Source organism: Ranitomeya imitator, chromosome 2, assembly GCF_032444005.1.
Source record: "Ranitomeya imitator isolate aRanImi1 chromosome 2, aRanImi1.pri, whole genome shotgun sequence".
Taxonomy (NCBI): Eukaryota; Metazoa; Chordata; class Amphibia; order Anura; family Dendrobatidae; genus Ranitomeya; species Ranitomeya imitator.
The window spans coordinates 634,017,842-634,042,632 of record NC_091283.1 but is presented as its reverse complement, the minus strand read 5'-3'; the positions used below and the strand labels follow the sequence as shown (position 1 = coordinate 634,042,632).

At 54.5% G+C, this 24,791-nt stretch overlaps 1 protein-coding gene across 1 annotated transcript; it reads right to left on the bottom strand.

The window, feature by feature from the left end:
* Positions 1 to 3,509: 3,509 nt before the first annotated feature.
* On the bottom strand, positions 3,510 to 23,637 carry BAG3 (BAG cochaperone 3). Its single transcript, XM_069752653.1, has 5 exons — positions 23,377 to 23,637; positions 17,890 to 18,213; positions 11,409 to 11,711; positions 4,322 to 11,303; positions 3,510 to 4,045 (listed from the first exon to the last, which is right to left on the bottom strand). Exons 1-4 carry the CDS (start codon positions 23,545 to 23,547, stop codon positions 10,524 to 10,526), a joined length of 1,578 nt encoding a protein of 525 aa, XP_069608754.1. The 5' UTR covers positions 23,548 to 23,637; the 3' UTR covers positions 3,510 to 4,045; positions 4,322 to 10,523.
* Positions 23,638 to 24,791: the final 1,154 nt, after the last annotated feature.

Here is a 24,791-nt window from a genome sequence, read left to right as displayed (position 1 = left end):
TCCAGCCTGTGTTTGATGTACTGATGTAGCCGATGCCCTGGGCTGCCACGACTGTGTCCCAGATATCTTTCCGATGCCCTGGGCTGCCACAAGTGTCCCAGATGTCTTTCCGGTGTTCCTGGTGTAGCCGATGGCCTTGGCTGCCAATCTTCTGTCCCAGATGTCTTTCTGATGCACTGGGCTGCCACGCCTGTGTCCCAGATGTCCAGCCTGTATCCTGATTGTGTCCTGATATCCTGCTTGTGTCTGATTTCTTGACATCCAACCTGTGTCCTGAGGTCCAGCCTGTGTCCTCATGTCCAGCCTGTCCCCGATGACCTGATGTCCAATCTGAGTCCAATGTCCTGAGGTCCAGATGTCCAGCCTGTGTCCGATGACTTGATGTCCAATCTGAGTCCGATGTCCTTATGTCCAGCCTGTGTCCTGATGTCCAGCTTGTGTCCTGATGTCCTGCCTGTGACCTGATGCTCCACCGGTTCCCCGAGGTCCACCCTGTGATGACGTCTATCCTGGGTCGGTGTCTGATGTTTTCCTGCTGAGCCTGTGCTACGCCTGAAAGGCTGTCCTAGAAAGCCCGTGCCAGATGACCCTGGACAGCATCAACCCATGATGACTCCTGCCATCGACTGACGTCTGTCCAAGGTTGGTGTCTGATGTTCTCCTGCTGAGCCTGTGCTACACCTGAGAGGCCGTCCTATCATGCCCGTGCCAGATAACCCTGGACTGCATCAACCCGTGATGTCCTCCTGCCTTTGTCTATTATCCTGTGACGTGTACTCTTCCTTGATGTGTGGAATCGGGATCCTGGCATCGTTATGTTTTGTTTATGTACTGTAATTTCATTTAAGTAAACTTTGTTTCTTTATACCTGAAGTTGTGCTGTGTAATCTAGTTCTGCATGTCGCCATCTGCTGAGCTGCCCTTCCCTATTCTGGGTAGATCCAGGTTACTCTGTGTGGTCCAATGGGTCCACATTTCGTTCCCACTTGGGACGCTCGCCCCATGTCGTCATGGACTGGCGACGTGGAGGCGTCGGCTGGGCCGCGTCTGCAGTCGCAGTTGTAACAGAAGGCTCTGGACATGGACTCCGCTGAGCAGAACTTTTCGGAGCCCCGCTTGGTCAGAGGATTAGACTGCTGGTAGTGGACTAGATTGCTCAATCCAGCGCTTGGTCAGCAGTTTGGATTTTTGGAGCTATGGACTCTGCTGCCATATTGTGAACTGTGGGACTTACCGACTAACTCAAGAGAATTTTCTGTGAAATGTTTTTTTTGGGGGTCTTCAGTGGGGGCCTGAGGAGGGGATACTGTAACGGAGGAAGGTTTTGTACCTTGTTACTCTGCATGTCTCTGCTTTCACACTTGCTCCTCTCCCCCTAACTAGCAGGGATACTGCGTCTGTTACCTGTATGGACGCTGCTCAGTTCCCTGTCTCCGCTGCGCAGCTGTACATGTGTTGCAATATCTTTGTTCTGCTGCATGACTGCATCGTTATGTTTTATGTACTGTGATTGTTACTCTGTGTGGTCCAGTGGGTCCACATTCCATTCCCACTTGGGACGCTTGCTCCACATCGTCATGGACTGGCAACGTGGAGGCGTGGGCTGGGCTGCGTCTGCGGTCGCAGTCGTAACACAAGCATTAGAAGAGCTAAAGCCAGTAACGAAGTGAGGCTTGCGAGAGCAAAAGCAATCACGAGAGGTGTTGAGTTCTCCTTTAATGGAAGCCTTCACACAGAGGCTGGACAGATATCTGTCTGAGATCGTTTAGTGACTCCTACATTGAGCAGGGGGTTGGACACGATCACCCAAGAGGTCCCTTCCAACTATAACATTCTATAATCTCTAGTCCAAAGCTGCGATACAGACACATGTTGAATGTAGCTTAAAGAGAAAAAAAAACACCACTGCCTGCAGGGTTTGCAGTTTTATTTATTGCTAGGTGACACCACATTGTTTAAAACAAGGGCCCTTTTGCACAGACTTGTGATCAAGAGGAACATTCACTGCCTTGTCCCCCATGTAGACATCAGCCAACAGACATTCCTTGGCTGATTAAGGCGCAGCGTGCATCGTGTAGACAGGGCTTGTACTGCCAGGAAACATGCAGCCTGTGTGGACGAGGACTAAAGGTACCTTCACACTAAACGACGCTGCAGTGATCCAGACAACGATCCGGATCGCTGCAGCGTCGCTGTGTGGTCGCTGGAGAGCTGTCACACAGACAGCTCTCCAGCAACCAACAATGCCGGTAACCAGGGTAAACATCGGGTTACTAAGCGCAGGGCCGCGCTTAGTAACCCGATGTTTACCCTGGTTACCAGCGTAAAAGTAAAAAAACAAACAAACACTACATACTTAAGTTCCGGTGTCTGTCCCCGGCGCTGTGCTTCTCTGCACTGACTGTGAGCACAGCGGCCGGAAAGCAGAGCGGTGACGTCACCGCTGTGCTTTGCGGCTGGCGCTCACAGTGCAGAGAAGCACTGCGCCGGGGGACAGACAGCGGAAGGTAAGTATGTACTGTTTGTTTTTTTTTACTTTTACGCTGGTAACCAGGGTAAACATCGGGTTACTAAGCGCGGCCCTGCGCTTAGTAACCCGATTTTTACCCTGGTTACAAGTGAAGACATCGCTGAATCGGCGTCACACACGCCGATTCAGCGATGTCTGCAGGGAGTCCAGCGACGAAATAAAGTTCTGGACTTTCTGCAGCGACCGACATCACAGCAGGATTCTGATCGCTGCTGCGTGTCAAACTGAACGATATCGCTAGCCAGGACGCTGCAACGTCACGGATAGCTAGCGATATCGTTCAGTGTGAAGGTACCTTAACTAGGATCCTAAATCCATGGCCACTCGCGTGGTCCGCTTATCTGAACCTGATAAAGGGTTCATCCACACCAAATAATCATTTATGAGTTATGACAATACAGTCTGGGCAGGGGCATACATAGTAATCACTGGGCTCCAATGCCAAAAGTACTAATTGGGCACTCCACCCCAAAAAAAACAAAAAACATTGGCGTGGTCATATCTCCCAAGTTTGACATACAGGGAGGACTGAGGTATGTTCACAGTAGCCAGCTTGAATCCTCTTTGTACAATGCCCCTCCTGTAGCAAGATGCTTCGAAAATGCCCTGACCCGCTGCGTATGGTATCCTCACAGTGAAATCCCCCACAGCAAAGAATGACAACCAGCTGCTGAAAAACCCAACATGTGAACGTGGCCTTAATCTCTACCTTTCCTTCTGTCTCATGACTTCTTGGGAGACATCACATTATCTGTTCAGCAACTGCGTGCAGCCAGAGCCTCTCCCCTCCACTTCATGGTCAGAGCCATACCAGATAAATCAGCAGTACAGCGGTTATAAAAGAAACACATTGTCTGGAAATGTTCAGTTGTCATCAGCAAGTGACTTATCAGAAACATGGCGGCATCATGGCACAGGACTACTGGCTTATACAACCAGCTGTGCCAATCGCTGCCATACAGAAGAATGTCAACTCCACTTGTGCTTGTATCAAAGTTTAATTTTAAAATATCAGAAAACTTTCTCCACACGTATAAATAGATTTATTTCAATCACTCTATACAGGATTAGATAAAGTGCACAGAACTGTTAGTAATGGCAGCTTCATGTGCCACATCAATTGGTGCAGAAATCAGGGTCAGCGACTTGGCACAGGCCATCAGAAAGTGGGGAAGTGTTGAAGCCCAGGGATGTACAGGGGGATCGGAGTGTCGTTCCCAGGGTGGAGAGAATCTGGAAAGCTAGCACTCAATCAATATAGTTCACGGTGCCAGTGAACGGGACACTAAATCCCACAAGTCATAGAGTCAAAGTAATCACTGCACTCGTATAGTTTCAAGTTGCCAGGGTGGAAGCATGGTGGTGTAGAGGGGGATCGGAGCGTCGTACACAGGGTGAAGTGTGGAAGCATTGTGGTGTACAGGGGAATCAGAGCGTTGTTCCCCGGGTGGAGGAGCCACCTATTGGGGATATGCAGGAGGAATCGGTGAGTCGTACCCAGGGTTGAGGAGGGACCTATTGGGGATATGCAGGAGGAATCGGTGAGTCGTACCCAGGGTTGAGGAGGGACCCATTGGGGATATGCAGGAGGAATCGGTGAGTCGTACCCACGGTTGAGGAGGGACCTATTGGGGATATGCAGGAGGAATCGGTGAGTGGTACCCAGGGTTGAGGAGCGACCTATTGGGGATATGTAGGAGGAATCGGTGAGTGGTACCCAGGGTTGAGGAGCGACCTATTGGGGATGTGCAGGAGAAAATCGGTGAGTGGTACCCATGGTTGAGGAGCGACCTATTGGGGATATGCAGGAGGAATCGGTGAGTCGTACCCAGGGTTGAGGAGCGACCTATTGGGGATATGTAGGAGGAATCGGTGAGTGGTATCCATGGTTGAGGAGCGACCTATTGGGGATATGTAGGAGGAATCGGTGAGTCGTACCCGGGGTTGAGGAGCGACCTATTGGGGATATGTAGGAGGAATCAGTGAGTCGTACCCACGGTTGAGGAGGGACCTATTGGGGATATGCAGGAGGAATCGGTGAGTCGTACCCAGGGTTGAGGAGCGACCTTTTGGGGATATGCAGGAGGAATCGGTGAGTGGTACCCAGGGTTGAGGAGCGACCTATTGGGGATATGTAGGAGGAATCGGTGAGTCGTACCCAGGGTTGAGGAGCTACCTGTTGGGGATATGCAGGAGGAATCGGTGAGTGGTACCCAGGGTTGAGGAGCGACCTATTGGGGATATGCAGGAGGAATCGGTGAGTCGTACCCGGGGTTGAGGAGCGACCTATTGGGGATATGTAGGAGGAATCGGTGAGTCATACCCAGGGTTGAGGAGCGACCTGTTGCGGATGTGCAGGAGGAATCAGTGAATCGTACCCAGGGTTGAGGAGCGACCTATTGGGGATGTGCAGGAGGAATCGGTGAGTCGTACCCAGGGTTGAGGAGCGACCTATTGGGGATATGCAGGAGGAATCGGTGAGTGGTACCCAGGGTTGAGAAGCGACCTATTGGGGATATGCAGGAGGAATCGGTGAGTCGTACCCAGGGTTGAGGAGCTACCTGTTGGGGATATGCAGGAGGAATCGGTGAGTCGTACCCAGGGTTGAGGAGCTACCTGTTGGGGATATGCAGGAGGAATCGGTGAGTCGTACCCAGGGTTGAGGAGCTGTTGGGGATATGCAGGAGGAATCGGTGAGTGGTACCCAGGGTTGAGGAGCTACCTGTTGGGGATATGCAGGAGGAATCGGTGAGTCGTACCCAGGGTTGAGGAGCTACCTGTTGGGGATATGCAGGAGGAATCGGTGAGTCATACCCAGGGTTGAGGAGCTACCTGTTGGGGATGTGCAGGAGGAATCGGTGAGTCGTACCCAGGGTTGAGGAGCGACCTGTTGGGGATGTGCAGGAGGAATCGGTGAGTCGTACCCAGGGTTGAGGAGCGACCTTTTGGGGATATGCAGGAGGAATCGGTGAGTCGTACCCAGGGTTGAGGAGCTACCTATTAGGGATATGCAGGAGGAATCGGTGAGTGGTACCCAGGGTTGAGGAGCTACCTATTGGGAATGTGCAGGAGGAATCGGTGAGTCGTACCCAGGGTTGAGGAGCGACCTATTAGGGATATGCAGGAGGAATCGGTGAGTCATACCCAGGGTTGAGGAGCTACCTATTAGGGATATGCAGGGGGAATCGGTGAGTGGTACCCAGGGTTGAGGAGGGACCTATTGGGGATGTGCAGGAGGAATCGGTGAGTCGTACCCAGGGTTGAGGAGCTACCTGTTAGGAATATGCAGGAGGAATCGGTGAGTCGTACCCAGGGTTGAGGAGCGACCTTTTGGGGATATGCAGGAGGAATCGGTGAGTCGTACCCAGGGTTGAGGAGCTACCTATTAGGGATATGCAGGAGGAATCGGTGAGTGGTACCCAGGGTTGAGGAGCGACCTTTTGGGGATATGCAGGAGGAATCGGTGAGTCATACCCAGGGTTGAGGAGCTACCTATTAGGGATATGCAGGAGGAATCGGTGAGTCGTACCCAGGGTTGAGGAGCTGTTGGGGATATGCAGGAGGAATCGGTGAGTGGTACCCAGGGTTGAGGAGCGATCTGTTGGGGATATGTAGGAGGAATCGGTGAGTCGTACCCAGGGTTGAGGAGCGACCTATTGGGGATATGCAGGAGGAATCGGTGAGTCGTACCCGGGGTTGGGGAGCGACCTATTGGGGATATGCAGGAGGAATCGTTAAGTCGTACCCAGGGTTGAGGAGCGACCTTTTGGGGATATGCTGGAGGAATCGGTGAGTCATACCCAGGGTTGAGGAGCGACCTGTTGGGGATGTGCAGGAGGAATCGGTGAGTCGTACCCAGGGTTGAGGAGCTGTTGGGGATATGCAGGAGGAATCGGTGAGTGGTACCCAGGGTTGAGGAGCGATCTGTTGGGGATATTTAGGAGGAATCGGTGAGTGGTACCCAGGGTTGAGGAGCGACCTATTGGGGATATGCAGGAGGAATCGGTGAGTCGTACCCAGGGTTGAGGAGCTACCTATTGGGAATGTGCAGGAGGAATCGGTGAGTCGTACCCAGGGTTGAGGAGCTACCTATTAGGGATATGCAGGAGGAATCGGTGAGTCATACCCAGAGTTGAGGAGCGACCTATTAGGGATATGCAGGAGGAATCGGTGAGTGGTACCCAGGGTTGAGGAGGGACCTATTGGGGATGTGCAGGAGGAATCGGTGAGTCGTACCCAGGGTTGAGGAGCTACCTGTTAGGGATATGCAGGAGGAATCGGTGAGTCGTACCCAGGGTTGAGGAGCGACCTTTTGGGGATATGCAGGAGGAATCGGTGAGTGGTACCCAGGGTTGAGGAGCTACCTGTTAGGGATATGCAGGAGGAATCGGTGAGTGGTACCCAGGGTTGAGGAGCGACCTTTTGGGGATATGCAGGAGGAATCGGTGAGTCATACCCAGGGTTGAGGAGCTACCTATTGGGGATATGCAGGAGGAATCGGTAAGTCGTACCCAGGGTTGAGGAGCGACCTGTTGGGGATATGCAGGAGGAATCGGTGAGTCGTACCCAGGGTTGAGGAGCTACCTGTTGGGGATATGCAGGAGGAATCGGTGAGTCGTACCCAGGGTTGAGGAGGGACCTATTGGGGATATGCAGGAGGAATCGGTGAGTCGTACCCAGGGTTGAAGAGGGACCTATTGGGGATATGCAGGAGGAATCGGTGAGTCGTACCCACGGTTGAGGAGGGACCTATTGGGGATATGCAGGAGGAATCGGTGAGTGGTACCCAGGGTTGAGGAGCGACCTATTGGGGATATGTAGGAGGAATCGGTGAGTGGTACCCAGGGTTGAGGAGCGACCTATTGGGGATATGCAGGAGGAATCGGTGAGTGGTACCCAGGGTTGAGGAGCGACCTATTGGGGATATGTAGGAGGAATCGGTGAGTGGTACCCAGGGTTGAGGAGCGACCTATTGGGGATGTGCAGGAGGAATCGGTGAGTGGTACCCAGGGTTGAGGAGCGACCTATTGGGGATATGCAGGAGGAATCGGTGAGTCGTACCCGGGGTTGAGGAGCGACCTATTGGGGATATGTAGGAGGAATCGGTGAGTCATACCCAGGGTTGAGGAGCGACCTGTTGCGGATGTGCAGGAGGAATCGGTGAATCGTACCCAGGGTTGAGGAGCGACCTATTGGGGATGTGCAGGAGGAATCGGTGAGTCGTACCCAGGGTTGAGGAGCGACCTATTGGGGATATGCAGGAGGAATCGGTGAGTGGTACCCAGGGTTGAGGAGCGACCTATTGGGGATATGCAGGAGGAATCGGTGAGTCGTACCCAGGGTTGAGGAGCTACCTGTTGGGGATATGCAGGAGGAATCGGTGAGTCGTACCCAGGGTTGAGGAGCTACCTGTTGGGGATATGCAGGAGGAATCGGTGAGTCGTACCCCGGGTTGAGGAGCTGTTGGGGATATGCAGGAGGAATCGGTGAGTGGTACCCAGGGTTGAGGAGCTACCTGTTGGGGATATGCAGGAGGAATTGGTGAGTCGTACCCAGGGTTGAGGAGCGACCTGTTGGGGATATGCAGGAGGAATCGGTGAGTCGTACCCAGGGTTGAGGAGCTACCTATTAGGGATATGCAGGAGGAATCGGTGAGTGGTACCCAGGGTTGAGGAGCTACCTATTGGGAATGTGCAGGAGGAATCGGTGAGTCGTACCCAGGGTTGAGGAGCGACCTATTAGGGATATGCAGGAGGAATCGGTGAGTCATACCCAGGGTTGAGGAGCTACCGATTAGGGATATGCAGGGGGAATCGGTGAGTGGTACCCAGGGTTGAGGAGGGACCTATTGGGGATGTGCAGGAGGAATCGGTGAGTCGTACCCAGGGTTGAGGAGCGACCTTTTGGGGATATGCAGGAGGAATCGGTGAGTCGTACCCAGGGTTGAGGAGCTACCTATTAGGGATATGCAGGAGGAATCGGTGAGTGGTACCCAGGGTTGAGGAGCGACCTTTTGGGGATATGCAGGAGGAATCGGTGAGTCATACCCAGGGTTGAGGAGCTACCTATTAGGGATATGCAGGAGGAATCGGTGAGTCGTACCCAGGGTTGAGGAGCGACCTATTGGGGATATGCAGGAGGAATCGGTGAGTCGTACCCAGGGTTGAGGAGCTGTTGGGGATATGCAAGAGGAATCGGTGAGTGGTACCCAGGGTTGAGGAGCGATCTGTTGGGGATATGTAGGAGGAATCGGTGAGTCGTACCCAGGGTTGAGGAGCGACCTATTGGGGATGTGCAGGAGGAATCGGTGAGTCGTACCCAGGGTTGAGGAGCGACCTGTTGGGGATGTGCAGGAGGAATCGGTGAGTCGTACCCAGGGTTGAGGAGCGACCTGTTGGGGATATGCAGGAGGAATCGGTGAGTCGTACCCAGGGTTGAGGAGCGACCTGTTGGGGATATGCAGGAGGAATCGGTGAGTCGTACCCAGGGTTGAGGAGCTACCTATTAGGGATATGCAGGAGGAATCGGTGAGTGGTACCCACGGTTGAGGAGCGACCTGTTGGGGATATGCAGGAGGAATCGGTGAGTCGTACCCAGGGTTGAGGAGCGACCTGTTGGGGATATGCAGGAGGAATCGGTGAGTCGTACCCAGGGTTGAGGAGCTACCTGTTGGGGATATGCAGGAGGAATCGGTGAGTCGTACCCAGGGTTGAGGAGCGACCTGTTGGGGATATGCAGGAGGAATCGGTGAGTCGTACCCATGGTTGAGGAGCTACCTGTTGGGGATATGCAGGAGGAATCGGTGAGTCGTACCCAGGGTTGAGGAGCGACCTGTTGGGGATGTGCAGGAGGATCAGAGTGGCATACCTGGTGTGGAGGAGAAACCTGTTGGGGAGGTGCAGGGGAAATCCGGGTGCAATGGGTGATGTGCATGTTTAGATGGAACAGATTTACCCCTGGGGTGGAGAGAGTAAAGTGATGGGAGGATTAGAATGCTGAATATTTAAGCCCAGGGTGTCGCCATAAGTGGAGACGCAGTGCGTTACACCCGGAATTACAGATGTTTAACTAGTACAAGTGGAGATCGTAATTTGAGACACCAGACCTTTTATAACCCATACATCGGTGTTAGAAATTCATTAATTAAAAACAGAAAGAAAAAAAAAATAAAAGCAATGGCTGCGAGAAGTGACGGCCTCACAAGCACATTCCTTCTATGTTATCAAGAAGAGCAAAAATTAAAAAAGGCACAAGTGACCGCGGCTGTGGGGTATGTGCAGGAGCACCAGGAGATGCTCAGGGGGGCTAGAGCTCATGGGTGGGGTGAGAGCTCTAATCTCCAGTGTTCATATATGCAACCGAGTACAGATTGTCCGGAGTGGAGATCTTCAACTTCCATCTTCATCAACAGTAGTTTATCTTCTATCAGAGAGCAAAATTATAATCAGTATAAAGAGATCACCCTAGTCGCCTGTGAAGACCCCAATACAAATCCTTTTTCCTTCAAGTGTCCATTGACTTCTATGGAAAAGGGGGCGATACCTCCATACAATGATACTGGGCCTAAAGTCACATTTTAAATACTCATGTGTGAAGGGGACTCAAGGGTCACCGGGTCTCTGCAGCATAGGACTGGATCCCATAGGATAGCATTAAACCTGTGTGCAGAGATCAAGACCCAATCATCAAACCACGTGTGACTGGAGACCACCCTCCCCTCAGATGCCATCTTTCAGAGCACAGATCCGTGTAGACCTTATTTATGACAGCACAAGATCAAAAAGATGAAGATGTTACATAAGAACCAACATTCAAAGAACATTTCCTCCCAGGACAGCTTTATACCCAGATTCTCCCCAAGTCAATCCATGGAAAGAGCAAAACTCCATTAATGGATTCTGAAAGCTTTAGTTACATAGCAACATGCGCAATGGTTTAAAAGGTAAAATTAAAACCCAAAAGTCTGCAAGTGTTCAGCCTTTAGTACTCAGAACTAATGAGCACCACCAGCAGTCGGGACACAGACTTCCTGGACAGATGAGGCCTCCTGTTGGGAGCTCTCAGACTGAACTGGTGAGGAACAGCTTTCTTCCATTGGACCACCCAACTCCATTAGTTCCTGTGAGGTTACAGTTGGCGCAACTCCTAGATAGTCAGTAGCTTTTAGTTCTAGAGTCTCCAGAATGTTCTGGACTTTTCTTACCCCATCTTTTCTAGCCTGGCGCACATCAGCACGGCCTTCAGGATCTACTGAATCTAGGGCCAGAAGCTCTTTAGTCAGATCCTCCTCAAGCATCAGATAATTCTTTGCATTCTTTCTGCCTTGGAAATGGTCAACAGCTTCTTGCAGCCTCTGCACCCTATGCAAAATCCTCTCTACTTGTAGAACCCCAGGATGTTTGTTAAGGGGCTCAGTTTGCTCTGCTGGAAGGAAAGCCACATCTGTGGTCACTTCCAATGGTTGAGGACATTGCAGTTCTTTTTCTTCTTTAGTGTCCTCATCTATATTTCTGGTCTGCTGATGGTCGGTGCTCGATGGACTTGTCTCAGCTATGGGGTAGCTTGTTGTGTTTGTCTCCGCTGGGCAGCTGCTCGGAGAGGCTGTCTGCACAGGACTGATTCCTGGAGAACTATCCGGGCCGGGAGCAGATGACATGAAACTCACATGAACTGGAACATTTGGAGGAGACATAGTCTGAATCGGGACAGTAGGTACAGAGCTGGGGTCGACCTCCAGATGACTTCTAGGTGGGGAAACTCTTTGAATTGGAATCTGCAAGAAAGTTTAATCCCCAAATAAGTATATTGTCACCAAATATTTAAGAAAAATATTAGGAACAGAATCAGGGAGAGGCTCGTGTGTACTGTCAGACACTACCTGCACCCTGACCGGATCTGTCAGGGGAGTTCTCCTCGCTGATGAAGCCTCTGGACTAGACTGTGTATTTGGGGGATGTCTGGAGTCTCTGTCATCCTGAATCCTGTAGTACACTGGCTGGTGCAGGTGGCATTCTGACTGTGGATTCCAACCCTTCGGTGGCACATTGTGAGAAGACGGTCGCGGGATGATCCCTTCATGGATCACCGGTATGGAGATATATCCACGTGGCAGTTGGTGGACTTCTCTGCTCGGGATCTGCCTGCCTGGAGACTGAGAAAGGCCACTCAGCTCTAGAGGAGGCTGCAATAAAAAAAAAACACAAGAATCGAACATAGTCTGAAGTCTCCAGAAACATGGGTGATCACGGGTGTAAAAGTGTAGGGGGTGTACGAGCACTAGAATCTCATATAAGGGGGGCGTACGAGCACTAGGATCTCATAAGGGTGGGGGCATACGAGCACTAGAGTCTCCTATATGGGGGCATACGAGCACTAGGATCTCATATAAGGGGGGGCATACGAGCACTAGAGTCTCCTATATGGGGGCATACGAGCACTAGGATCTCATATAAGGGGGGGGCATACGAGCACTAGAGTCTCCTATATGGAGGGGTACGAGCACTAGGATCTCATAAGGGGGGGCATACGAGCACTAGAGTCTCCTATATGGAGGGGTACGAGCACTAGGATCTCATAAGGGGGGGGCATACGAGCACTAGAGTCTCCTATATGGAGGGGTACGAGCACTAGGATCTCATAAGGGGGGGGGGGGCATACAAGCACTAGGATCTCCTTTGGGGGGGCGTACGAGCACTAGGATCTCATATATGGGGGGGCATACGAGCACTAGGATCTCATAAGGGGGGGCATACGAGCACTAGAGTCTCCTATATGGAGGGGTACGAGCACTAGGATCTCATAGGGGGGGCATACGAGCACTAGAGTCTCCTATATGGGGGCATACGAGCACTAGGATCTCATATAAGGGGGGGCATACGAGCACTAGAGTCTCCTATATGGGGGCATACGAGCACTAGGATCTCATATAAGGGGGGGCATACGAGCACTAGAGTCTCCTATATGGAGGGGTACGAGCACTAGGATCTCATAAGGGGGGGGCATACGAGCACTAGAGTCTCCTATATGGAGGGGTACGAGCACTAGGATCTCATAAGGGGGGGGGGCATACGAGCACTAGAGTCTCCTATATGGAGGGGTACGAGCACTAGGATCTCATAAGGGGGGGGGGCATACAAGCACTAGGATCTCCTTTGGGGGGGCGTACGAGCACTAGGATCTCATATATGGGGGGGGCATACGAGCACTAGGATCTCATAAGGGGGGGCATACGAGCACTAGAGTCTCCTATATGGAGGGGTACGAGCACTAGGATCTCATAGGGGGGGGCATACGAGCACTAGAGTCTCCTATATGGAGGGGTACGAGCACTAGGATCTCATAAGGGGGGGCATACAAGCACTAGGATCTCCTATATGGGGGGCGTACGAGCACTAGGATCTCATAAGGGGGGGGCATACGAGCACTAGGATTTCACAGGGGGGCATACGAGCACTAGGATTTCACAGGGGGGCATACGAGCATTAGAGTCTCCTATATGGGGGACACACAAGCAGTAGGATGTCCTATATGGGGGGTACGAGCACCATGGTCTCATATGGAGGGCGTACGAGCACTATGATCTCATATACAGTGGGGGAAATAAGTATTTGATCCCTTGCTGATTTTGCACGTTTGCCCGCTGACAAAGAACGACACCATTGGTTTTGCCATATTGTGTACTAGTAAATGGGGCAAAAAAAAAAATTTGTGCGGTGAAACTGCAAAAAAAACTGCAATCCCACACTTGTTTTTGGTTTGGCTTTTTTGTTAGGTTCACCAAATGTTAAAACTGAGCTGCCATTATGATTCTCCACATCATTACGAGTTCATAGACACCAAACATGTCTAGGTTCTTTTTTTATCTAAGTGCTGAAAAAATAAATAAAAATTGATAGATCGGGCGATTCTGAACACAGCGATACTGAATATGTGGATGTTTGATTTTATTTTTATTGTTTTATTATGAATGGAGCGGAAGGGGGGGTGATTTGAACTTTTTATTTTTCTTTATATTTTTAAACACTTTTTCTGGCATGCTTCAATAGTCTGCATAGGAGACTAGAAGCTGGCACAACTCGATCGGCTCTGCTACATAGAGGCGATGGTCAGATCACCTGTTTAGTAGAAGTGCTGACATGCTATGAGCGCCGACCACTGGGTGGCACTCACAGCAATCCGGCAGTGACAACCATAGAGGCCTCCAGGAGACCGCAGGTTGTCATGCTGAAACACTGGTGACCCGCGGTCACGGGATGCGGGTCAGCGGTGTGCGAATATCAGATGCAATTGCCGGAAGAGCCATTTAAATGCCGCTGTCAGCGCTTGATAGCGGCATTTAACTAGTTAATAGCCGTGGGTGGATCGTGATTCCATCCACAGCTATTGAGGGCACATGTCAGCTGTTCAAAACAGCTGGCATGTCCCGGGAAAGATGTGGACTCACCACCGGAGTCCACATCAAAGGGAGGGTATCTGACATCGGCGTACTATCGCACGTGATGTCGGAAAGGGGTTAATGTTTGGTAGGGGATCAAATACTTATTTCTCACTACAAAATGCAAATCTAATATATAAAGCTGTGTGTGTATATATATATATATGTGTGTGTATGTGTGTGTATGTATGTGTGAGAGAGTGAGTCCGGGATTGGCATCTGCACCGTCACAGTTACAGCCACAAAATTTTGCACAGTCACACGTCTGGACCCCGAGAGCATCATAGGCTATGTTGTGAGGCGAAATGTTAACCCCGCGCGTTCCAATTCACCAAACAATTTTGCCCCCATCTACATAATGGGGAAAAAGTGAAAGGAAAAGTGTAGGAGGCAAATTGACAGCTGCCAGATGTGAACAAGGGGGACTTAAAGAGTGAGAGCGATGGCGCCAAAGAGTATATACCATACAGTTGCTAAGGTGGGATACTCACCACACACGAGGATATGAACACACACACACAAAATGCACCACACACTACCACGTGATTGAACACATTACCCTCAGCACACATTTCACCACACATACACCAACCTCACCACATAAAAGTCTAAACACAAAAGTCACCGCTCAAAACTCGCCACGCGCAAAACTCGCCACATGCAAAACTCACCTCATGGAAAACTTGCACACACGGAAAAATTGCCACATGCACAAAAGTAGCAACACATGCAAAAGTTGCCTCACACAAAACTTGCACACACTCAAAACACACCACTCAAAACGCACCACACAAAACTCGCCACGCGCAAAACTTGCTGCACACAACTTGCTACACTAACCTGTCACATGCAACTCGACACAAAAAGTTGCTGCACGCATGTCGCCACACAAAACTCATCTCACAAAAGTCGCTACATGCAACTCAACACACAATTTGACAAACGAAACTCGCTCTAAAACACACACAAGTCTGGTATTATCCTTCAAAAATAAAAATCTGATTAATAAGCAGACAAACGACAAGAGCAACAAATGTACCATATAGGAAATACGGCAGCTGTCAGTCACATGACCTGTCTATTATGTGTATGTGTGAGCTAATATATACTGCCAGGGGGGAGGGCTTCCTGTTGGCTGGGGATTTATCAGGCTGCCAATTTAGCTTACAAATTCTGAGGTAAAAATACTGAGCAAATAACGTGTGAACGAGGTCTAATACAAGAGGAGATGACACACAGGTATATACTATACACAGGAGATGACACACAGGTATATACAGGAGAGATGACACAGGTATAAACTATATACAGGAGAGATTACACACTGAAGGCAAATTTGCAATCGTCAAACCCAGATGCTGCGCATGGGACATACCAACATGGCCTGGTGTTTTGGATCATTGACAAGTTGACCTGTCATTGGCTACAGCAGAACAAAGTGAAGAAGTGAAGGTTCTGGAGTGGCCATCTCAGTCTCCTGACCTCATTATCATTGAGCCACTCTGGGGAGATCTCAAGCGTGCAGTCCATGCTAGATAGCCCAGGAGTTTACAGGAACTGGAGGCTTTTTTGCCAAGAAGAGTGGGCAGCTTTACTATCTGAGAAAATAAAGAACCTCATCCGCAGCTACCACAAAAGACTTCAAGCTTTCATTGATGTTAAAGGCGGCAATACACGGTATTAAGAAATGGGGTATGTGAACTTTTGATCAGGGTTATTCGGATGTTTTGGGTTGTCATTTTGATTTAAAAAGAGACAACAGTAGTTTGACAATAAATGGCTTCACCCAACCACTAACCATGAGTGGAGAAAAAAAAAAAAAAAAGCTTTGGTGTTATCATTCATATTCTCTGAAAAAAGGCCAAGAAAACAAAAATTCTGCAGGAGTATGTAAGCTTTTCAGAAAAAAAAAAATAAAAAAATTATATAATTTTTTTAATTTATTTAACACACACCCAAAAGTTTGGACACACCTCATTTAAAGATTTTTCTGTATTTTCATGACTGAAAATTGTCCATTCACACTGAAGGCATCAAAACTATGAATTAACACATGTGGAATAATATACTTAACAAAAAAGTGTGAACCAACTGAAATTATGTCTTATATTCTAGGTTCTTCAAAGTAGCCACCTTTTGCTTTGATGACTGCTTTGCACACTCTTGGCATGCTCTTGATGAGCTTCAAGAGGTAGTCACCGGGAATGGTCTTCCAACAATCTTGAAGGAGTTCCCAGAGATGCTTAGCACTTGTTGGCCCTTTTGCCTTCACTCTGCGGTCCAGCTGACCCCAAACCATCTCGATTGGGTTCAGGTCTGGTGACTGTGGAGGCCAGGTCATCTGGCGTAGCACCCCATCACTCTCCTTCTTGGTCAAATAGCCCTTACACAGCCTGGAGGTGTTTGGGGTCATTGTCCTGTTGAAAAATAAATGATGGTCCAACTAAATGCAAACCGGATGGAATAGCATGCCGCTGCAAGATGCTGTGGTAACCATGCTGGTTCAGTATGCCTTCAATGTTGAATAAATCCCCAACAGTATCACCAGCAAAGCCCCCCCACACCATCACACCTCCTCCTCCATGCTTCACGGTGGGAACCAGGCATGTAGAGTCCATCCATTCACCTTTTCTTCATCACACAAAGACACAGTGGTTGGAACCAAAGATCTCAAATTTGGACTCATCAGACCAAAGCACAGATTTCCACTGGTCTAATGTCCATTCCTTGTGTTCTTTAGCCCAAACAAGTCTCTTCTCTTGTTGCCTGTCCTTAGCAGTGGTTTCCTAGCAGCTATTTTACCATGAAGGCCTGCTGCACAAAGTCTCCTCTTAACAGTTGTGGTAGAGATGTGTCTGCTGCTAGAACTCTGTGTGGCATTGACCTGGTCTCTAATCTGAGCTGCTGTTAACCTGCGATTTCTGAGGCTGGTGACTCGGATAAACGTATCCTCAGAAGCAGAGGTGACTCTTGGTCTTCCTTTCCTGGGGCGGTCCTCATGTGAGCCAGTTTCTTTGTAGCGCTTGATGGTTTTTGCCACTGCACTTGGGGACACTTTCAAAGTTTGCCCAATTTTTTGGACTGACTGACCTTCATTTCCTAAAGTAATGATGGCCACTAGTTTTTCTTTACTTAGCTGCTTTTTTCTTCCCATAATGCAAATTCTAACAGTCTATTCAGTAGGACTATCAGCTGTGTATCCACAAGACTTCTGCACAACACAACTGATGGTCCCAACCCCATTTATAAGGCAAGAAATCCCACTTATTAAACCTGACAGGGCACACCTGTGAAGTGAGAACCATTCCCGGTGACTACCTCTTGAAGCTCATCAAGAGAATGCCAAGAGTGTGCAAAGCAGTCAAAGCAAAAGGTGGCTACTTTGAAGAACCTAGAATATGACAATTTCAGTTGTTTCACACTTTTTAAGTATATAATTCCACATGTGTTAATTCAGAGTTTTGATGCCTTCAGTGTGAATGTACAGTTTTCAGTGTCATGAAAATAGCTTTGATAAAGATCTTCAGTGATCGAAACGCGTCGCTCTTTTCCCACTGTGCTTCTGGAGAGCATATTTCCACTGCTTTTAAATCGGCACAATAAAGTATTAAGCCTGGACTATATAAATATGGAGCTGGAACAAGCCTTTTTTTTCTCTTGTTTAAACTTTTGGTCTGCACTGTGTATGTATTTTTTTTTCACCACACAACACACATAACTGCTAAAAAAAATAAAAATAAAGGGGGGGGGGGTTTGGGGGACACGAGCACCATGATCTCATCTACAGGGGGCCCAGATGCATGATGTGCCCACATTCCTTCACTGCTTGGCCTGCAGGGGGTGTACAGAGGGCGTGGGGGCACATCACCACCTCACAGCTGCCAGGACATCGGCAGTTCCAGGAGAAGCTGCGCTCAGATGTTACCGATGGTCTTTGAGATGATCCGCGTGATGCCAAGGAGCCGCTGCCAGGCTGATCTGCTGGAGGAGACGCTGGTGGTCCCCACGCAGGGGATTGTGGTCGGTTAGGGCCCACCACTGGAGACTGGGGTCGCTTCTGTACGGAAGGGTCTCGTTTAACCCTCTGCAGCCCTGGCGGGTGCCCATGGAGGAGGGGAGGTGGCTGTCTGCTCTCGGGGTCTTCATGCTGGATGGGAATCGGTATATAACCCGGACGCAGCTGGGGGTAGTACAGGTTCCCACAGGTCGGAGCCTCGGGGGAGGGACCATTAGACCACGTCTGAGCCACCTAGACAAACACAAGAGAAGGTTAGAAAATCCACAGGAGGAGGAGCAATGTTCCACACTAACCAATAAGATTGCTCCTTTTTTTTCAAAAAGCACTTAACAAAAGTAAGAGCCAACAACGGATTGGCTACTGTGTGGAGTGACATCATTGCTCCAGTGACCAATCACAAGAGACCGGATGACAGAACAGGATGTGACAGCAGCGGAGAGAATCATGGGCCGGAGACAATTGGCGCCCTGACATCCACCCAATGGTTCCTCATCTCCAGGACCACAGACAGTGTGTGATTCACGGCCTGCGAGGGGCCACAGCAGTGACGCAGGGTGACAGAGGGTGACGCGGGGCCTGAGACCGGCGACACCACAGACAGTATCTGATTCACGGCCTGCGAGGGGCCACAGCAGTGACGCGGGGCCTGAGACCGGTGACACCACAGATAGAGTCTGATTCACGGCCTGCGAGGGGCCACAGCGGTGACAGAGGGTGACGCGGGGCCTGAGACCGGCGACACCACAGACAGTATCTGATTCACGGCCTGCGAGGGGCCACAGCGGTGACAGAGGGTGACGCGGGGCCTGAGACCGGTGACACCACAGACAGGCGGCACCACAGACAGTATCTGATTCACGGCCTGCGAGGGGCCACAGCGGTGACAGAGGGTGACGCGGGGCCTGAGACCGGCGACACCACAGACCGGCGGCACCACAGACAGTATCTGATTCACGGCCTGCGAGGGGCCACAGCAGTGACGCGGGGCCTGAGACCGGTGACACCACAGATAGAGTCTGATTCACGGCCTGCGAGGGGGTCACAGCGGTGACACAGGGTGACGCGGGGCCTGAGACCGGTGACACCACAGATAGTGTCTGATTCACGGCCTGCGAGGGGCCACAGCGGTGACAGAGGGTGACGCGGGGCCTGAGACCGGCGACACCACAGACAGGCGGCACCACAGACAGTATCTGATTCACGGCCTGCGAGGGGCCACAGGGGTGACACAGGGTGACGCGGGGCCTGAGACTGGTGACACCACAGACAGTATCTGATTCACGGCCTGCGAGGGGCCACAGGGGTGACACAGGGTGACGCGGGGCCTGAGACCGGTGACACCACAGATAGTGTCTGATTCACGGCCTGCGAGGGGCCACAGCCGTGACACAGGGTGACGCGGGGCCTGAGACCGGTGACACCACAGACCGGTGACACCACAGATAGAGTCTGATTCACGGCCTGCGAGGGGTCACAGCGGTGACACAGGGTGACGCGGGGCCTGAGACCGGTGACACCACAGATAGTGTCTGATTCACGGCCTGCGAGGGGCCACAGCGGTGACAGAGGGTGACGCGGGGCCTGAGACCGGCGACACCACAGACAGGCGGCACCACAGACAGTATCTGATTCACGGCCTGCGAGGGGCCACAGGGGTGACACAGGGTGACGCGGGGCCTGAGACTGGTGACACCACAGACAGTATCTGATTCACGGCCTGCGAGGGGCCACAGGGGTGACACAGGGTGACGCGGGGCCTGAGACCGGTGACACCACAGATAGTGTCTGATTCACGGCCTGCGAGGGGCCACAGCCGTGACACAGGGTGACGCGGGGCCTGAGACCGGTGACACCACAGACCGGTGACACCACAGATAGAGTCTGATTCACGGCCTGCGAGGGGTCACAGCGGTGACACAGGGTGACGCGGGGCCTGAGACCGGTGACACCACAGATAGTGTCTGATTCACGGCCTGCGAGGGGCCACAGCGGTGACACAGGGTGACGCGGGGCCTGAGACCGGTGACACCACAGATAGTGTCTGATTCACGGCCTGCGAGGGGCCACAGGGTGACGCCACAGACAGGTGGCCGGCACTTCCCAGTAACGCTTCCCCCCTCCCCCAGTGCAGGAATCCAGGCAGGTGGAGGGAGCACCGAAAAACACTGCAGAAAAGACAATGGCGCGCGCGCAGAGTCCTGGCCTATAAATGGCTGCTGACCCCGGCACTGGACAGCTGCAGCCTGACAGCTCCATGACAGCTGCTCGCCTGGAATCCAGCCACACACGTCACCTCCAAAAAGGTCACAGGGAGACACACGGCAAGCGAGGCTGGGCAAACACGGGGCTGCTGCTGAGAGGACTGGGCGGGAGAGAGGCAGCCGGGGGACACGACGGAGGGAGGGACAACGACGGGAGAGGGGGGGGGGCAGCCAGGGGGGAAGATGGGAGAGAGGCAGACGGGGGACATGACGAAGGGGGGCAGCCAGGGGGAGGATGACAGGAGAGAGGTAGATGGGGGACAATGGAGGGGGGAAAACAAGAGGGGAGGGGTAGAAAGGGGGAGGACGACAGAGACGAGAGAGGGGGACGACAGGGGAGAGGCAGCCGGGGGACACGACGAAGGGGGGACAACGACGGGAGAGAGGCAGCTAGGGGACAATGACGAAGGGGGGGCAGCCAGGGGAAGCACGACGGGAGAGAGCCAGACGGGGGACAACGGAGGAGGGGCAGCCAGGGGGAGGATGACGGGAGAGAGGCAGCCGGGGGACACGACGAAGGGGGGTGACGAGGGGGGCAGCCAGGGGGAGGATGATGGGAGAGAGGCAGCTGGGGGACAATGACGAAGGGGGGTGCAGCCAGGGGGAGCGTGACGGGAGAGAGCCAGACAGGGGACACAACGGAGGAGGGGCAGCCAGGGGGAGGATTACAGGAGAGAAGTAGATGGAGGACACAACGGAGGGGGGACAACAACAGGGGAGGGGTAGAAAGGGGGAGGACGACAGGAGAGAGGGGGACGACAGGGGAGAGGCAGCCGGGGGACATGACGAAGGGGGGTGACGAGGGGGGCAGCCAGGGGGGATGGCCGGAGAGAGGCAGCTGGGGGACAATGACGAAGGGGGGTGCAGCCAGGGGGAGCGCGACGGGAGAGAGGCAGCTGGGGGACACGACGAAGGGGGGTGCAGCCAGGGGGAGCGCGACGGGAGAGAGGCAGCTGGGGGACACGACGAAGGGGGGTGACGAGGGGGGCAGCCAGGGGGAGGATGATGGGAGAGAGGCAGCTGGGGGACAATGACGAAGGGGGGTGCAGCCAGGGGGAGCGCGACGGGAGAGAGCCAGACGGGGGACATCAACAGGGGAGGGGCAGCCGAGGGACAACGATGTGAGAGAGGCAGCCAGAGGGGGACACGACGAAGGGGAGGGGGAGGGGGGGGGGTAAAGGACGACAAGGACGAGGCAGCCGGGGGACAGGACCGGAGCGGACCGGGGCGGCCGGGGGACAGGACCGGACCGGCCGGGGGACAGGACCGGACCGGAGCGGGGCGGCCGGGGGACCGGACCGGGGCGGCCGGGGGACAGGACCGGACCGGAGCGGGGCGGCCGGAGGACAGGACCGGACCGGAGCGGGGCGGCCGGGGGACAGGACCGGACCGGAGCGGGGCGGCCGGGGGACAGGACCGGACCGGAGCGGGGCGGCCGGGGGACAGGACCGGAGCGGGGCGGCCGGGGGACAGGACCGGAGCGGGGCGGCCGGGGGACAGGACCGGAGCGGGGCGGCCGGGGGACAGGACCGGAGCGGGGCGGCCGGGGGACAGGACCGGAGCGGGGCGGCCGGGGGACAGGACCGGAGCGGGGGGGACAGGACCGGAGCGGGGCGGCCGGGGGACAGGACCGGAGCGGGGCGGCCAGGACCGGAGCGGGGCGGCCGGGGGACAGGACCGGAGCGGGGCGGCCGGGGGACAGGATCGGAGCGGGGCGGCCGGGGGACAGGACCGGAGCGGGGCGGCCGGGGGACAGGATCGGAGCGGGGCGGCCGGGGGACAGGACCGGAGCGGGGCGGCCAGGACCGGAGCGGGGCGGCCAGGACCGGAGCGGGGCGGCCAGGACCGGAGCGGGGCGGCCAGGACCGGAGCGGGGCGGCCGGGGGACAGGACCGGAGCGGCCGGGGGCCAGGACCGGAGCGGGGCGGCCGGGGGCCAGGACCGGAGCGGGGCGGCCGGGGGACAGGACCGGAGCGGGGCGGCCGGGGGACAGGACCGGAGCGGGGCGGCCGGGGGACAGGACCGGAGCGGGGCGGCCGGGGGACAGGACCGGAGCGGGGCGGCCAGGACCGGAGCGGGGCGGCCAGGACCGGAGAGGGGCGGCCGGGGGACAGGATCGGAGCGGGGCGGCCGGGGGACAGGATCGGAGCGGGGCGGCCGGGGGACAGGACCGGAGCGGGGCGGCCGGGGGACAGGACCGGAGCGGGGCGGCCGGGGGACAGGATCGGAGCGGGGCGGCCGGGGGACAGGACCGGAGCGGGGCGGCCGGGGGACAGGACCGGAGAGGGGCGGCCGGGGGACAGGATCGGAGCGGGGCGGCCGGGGGACAGGACCGGAGAGGGGCGGCCGGGGGACAGGACCGGAGCGGGGCGGCCGGGGGACAGGATCGGAGCGGGGCGGCCGGGGGACAGGATCGGAGCGGGGCGGCCGGGGGACAGGACCGGAGAGGGGCGGCCGGGGGACAGGACCGGAGCGGGGCGGCCGGGGGACAGGATCGGAGCGGGGCGGCCGGGGGACAGGACCGGAGCGGGGCGGCCAGGACCGGAGCGGGGCGGCCGGGGGACAGGACCGGAGCGGGGCGGCCAGGACCGGAGCGGGGCGGCCGGGGACAGGACCGGAGCGGGGCGGCCGGGGGACAGGATCGGAGCGGGGCGGCCGGGGGACAGGACCGGGGCGGGGGGACAGGACCGGGGCGGGGCGGCCGGGGGACAGGACCGGGGCGGGGCGGCCAGGACCGGAGCGGGGCGGCCGGGGGACAGGATCGGAGCGGGGCGGCCGGGGGACAGGACCGGAGCGGGGCGGCCAGGACCGGAGCGGGGCGGCCGGGGGACAGGACCGGAGCGGGGCGGCCAGGACCGGAGCGGGGCGGCCGGGGACAGGACCGGAGCGGGGCGGCCGGGGGACAGGATCGGAGCGGGGCGGCCGGGGGACAGGATCGGAGCGGGGCGGCCGGGGGACAGGACCGGGGCGGGGCGGCTGTGCTCGGTCTCCGGCCACTTGTGCCGACAGCTCAGAGAACTTCCAGAAGTGAAGGAGCCGCAGATCTACCGCACAGACCCGGCGCAGCGCGGCCGCTCCCGGCAGGACTCGGGTGATCAGACGACGGAGGCCACAAGCTCGGGAGGCGGCTCACCTTCTCTCGGTCCCGGGGGTCGCACCACGTCGTAGTCCGGTTGTTATGATCCACGAAGAAAGGCCATCCGGTGTGCGGGTCCAGCTTCATGTCCCAGCCCGGGGGCAGCGGCTCGGCGGCGGCGGTCACCGGGCTCCTCATAGCGCCGCGCGATCCTGAGAAATGAGACATCGCCGCTCCGCCGCCTCTTATGTACCGACCGCCGGGGACTACGTGGAAGCGTCTGGAAGAACCGGGACAAGGGGCGGGGACACAGCAAGAAGGGGCGGGGACACAGCAAGGCGGGGCTAAGCAGGGGGCGGGGTCACGGCTGAGAAGGGGCGGGGTACAGCGAGGCGGGGCAAAAAAAAAAAAAAAAAAAAAAAAAAAAAAAAGGGGGCGGGGGCACAACGAGGCGGGGCTGAGACAGGGCGGGGACACAGCAAGGCGGGGCTAAGTGCCGACCATATAGCGACTCGGCTGCCGCTGGATGGCGGAGTTATGGGAGGAGGAGCCGGGCTGTGGCCGCTCCCTAGAAGGCTCCTGTCCTGGCTCCGGCACTTTACACTTGGGTTGTGGCTAAATCCCAGTCGGCTGTAGCGCTGGTTCCTCTGTGCACTGGGATTCCGCTTTCTCACACAGTCGCTATTTCCTGGTTGCAGAGGGATCGGGGCCTTTAGTGACTTGGATTCCGCCTGCTCTACAGGTCCTTCTCAAAAAATTAGCATATAGTGTTAAATTTCATTATTTACCATAATGTAATGATTACAATTAAACTTTCATATATTATAGATTCATTATCCACCAACTGAAATTTGTCAGGTCTTTTATTGTTTTAATACTGATGATTTTGGCATACAACTCCTGATAACCCAAAAAACCTGTCTCAATAAATTAGCATATTTCACCCATCCAATCAAATAAAATTGTTTTTTAATAACAAACAAAAAACCATCAAATAATAATGTTCAGTTATGCACTCAATACTTGGTGGGGAATCCTTTGGCAGAAATGACTGCTTCAATGCGGCGTGGCATGGAGGCAATCAGCCTGTGACACTGCTGAGAGGTTATGGAGGCCCAGGATGCTTCAATAGCGGCCTTAAGCTCCTCCAGAGTGTTGGGTCTTGCGTCTCTCAACTTTCTCTTCACAATATCCCACAGATTCTCTATGGGGTTCAGGTCAGGAGAGTTGGCAGGCCAATTGAGCACAGTAATACCATGGTCAGTAAACCATTTACCAGTGGTTTTGGCACTGTGAGCAGGTGCCAGGTCGTGCTGAAAAATGAAATCTTCATCTCCATAAAGCATTTCAGCCGATGGAAGCATGAAGTGCTCCAAAATCTCCTGATAGCTAGCTGCATTGACCCTGCCCTTGATGAAACACAGTGGACCAACACCAGCAGCTGACATGGCACCCCACACCATCACTGACTG

Bases quoted from the DNA above. Each gene is read 5' to 3' on its own strand.
- BAG3 (XM_069752653.1), bottom strand. From the start codon at position 23,547: ATGTCTCATTTCTCAGGATCGCGCGGCGCTATGAGGAGCCCGGTGACC. The intron at 18,214-23,376 runs GTGAGCCGCCTC...GTGTTTGTCTAG, and splicing joins ACCCCCGGGACCGAGAGAAG to GTGGCTCAGACGTGGTCTAA. The intron at 11,712-17,889 runs GTAACATCTGAG...TTTTTATTGCAG, and splicing joins GATCATCTCAAAGACCATCG to CCTCCTCTAGAGCTGAGTGG.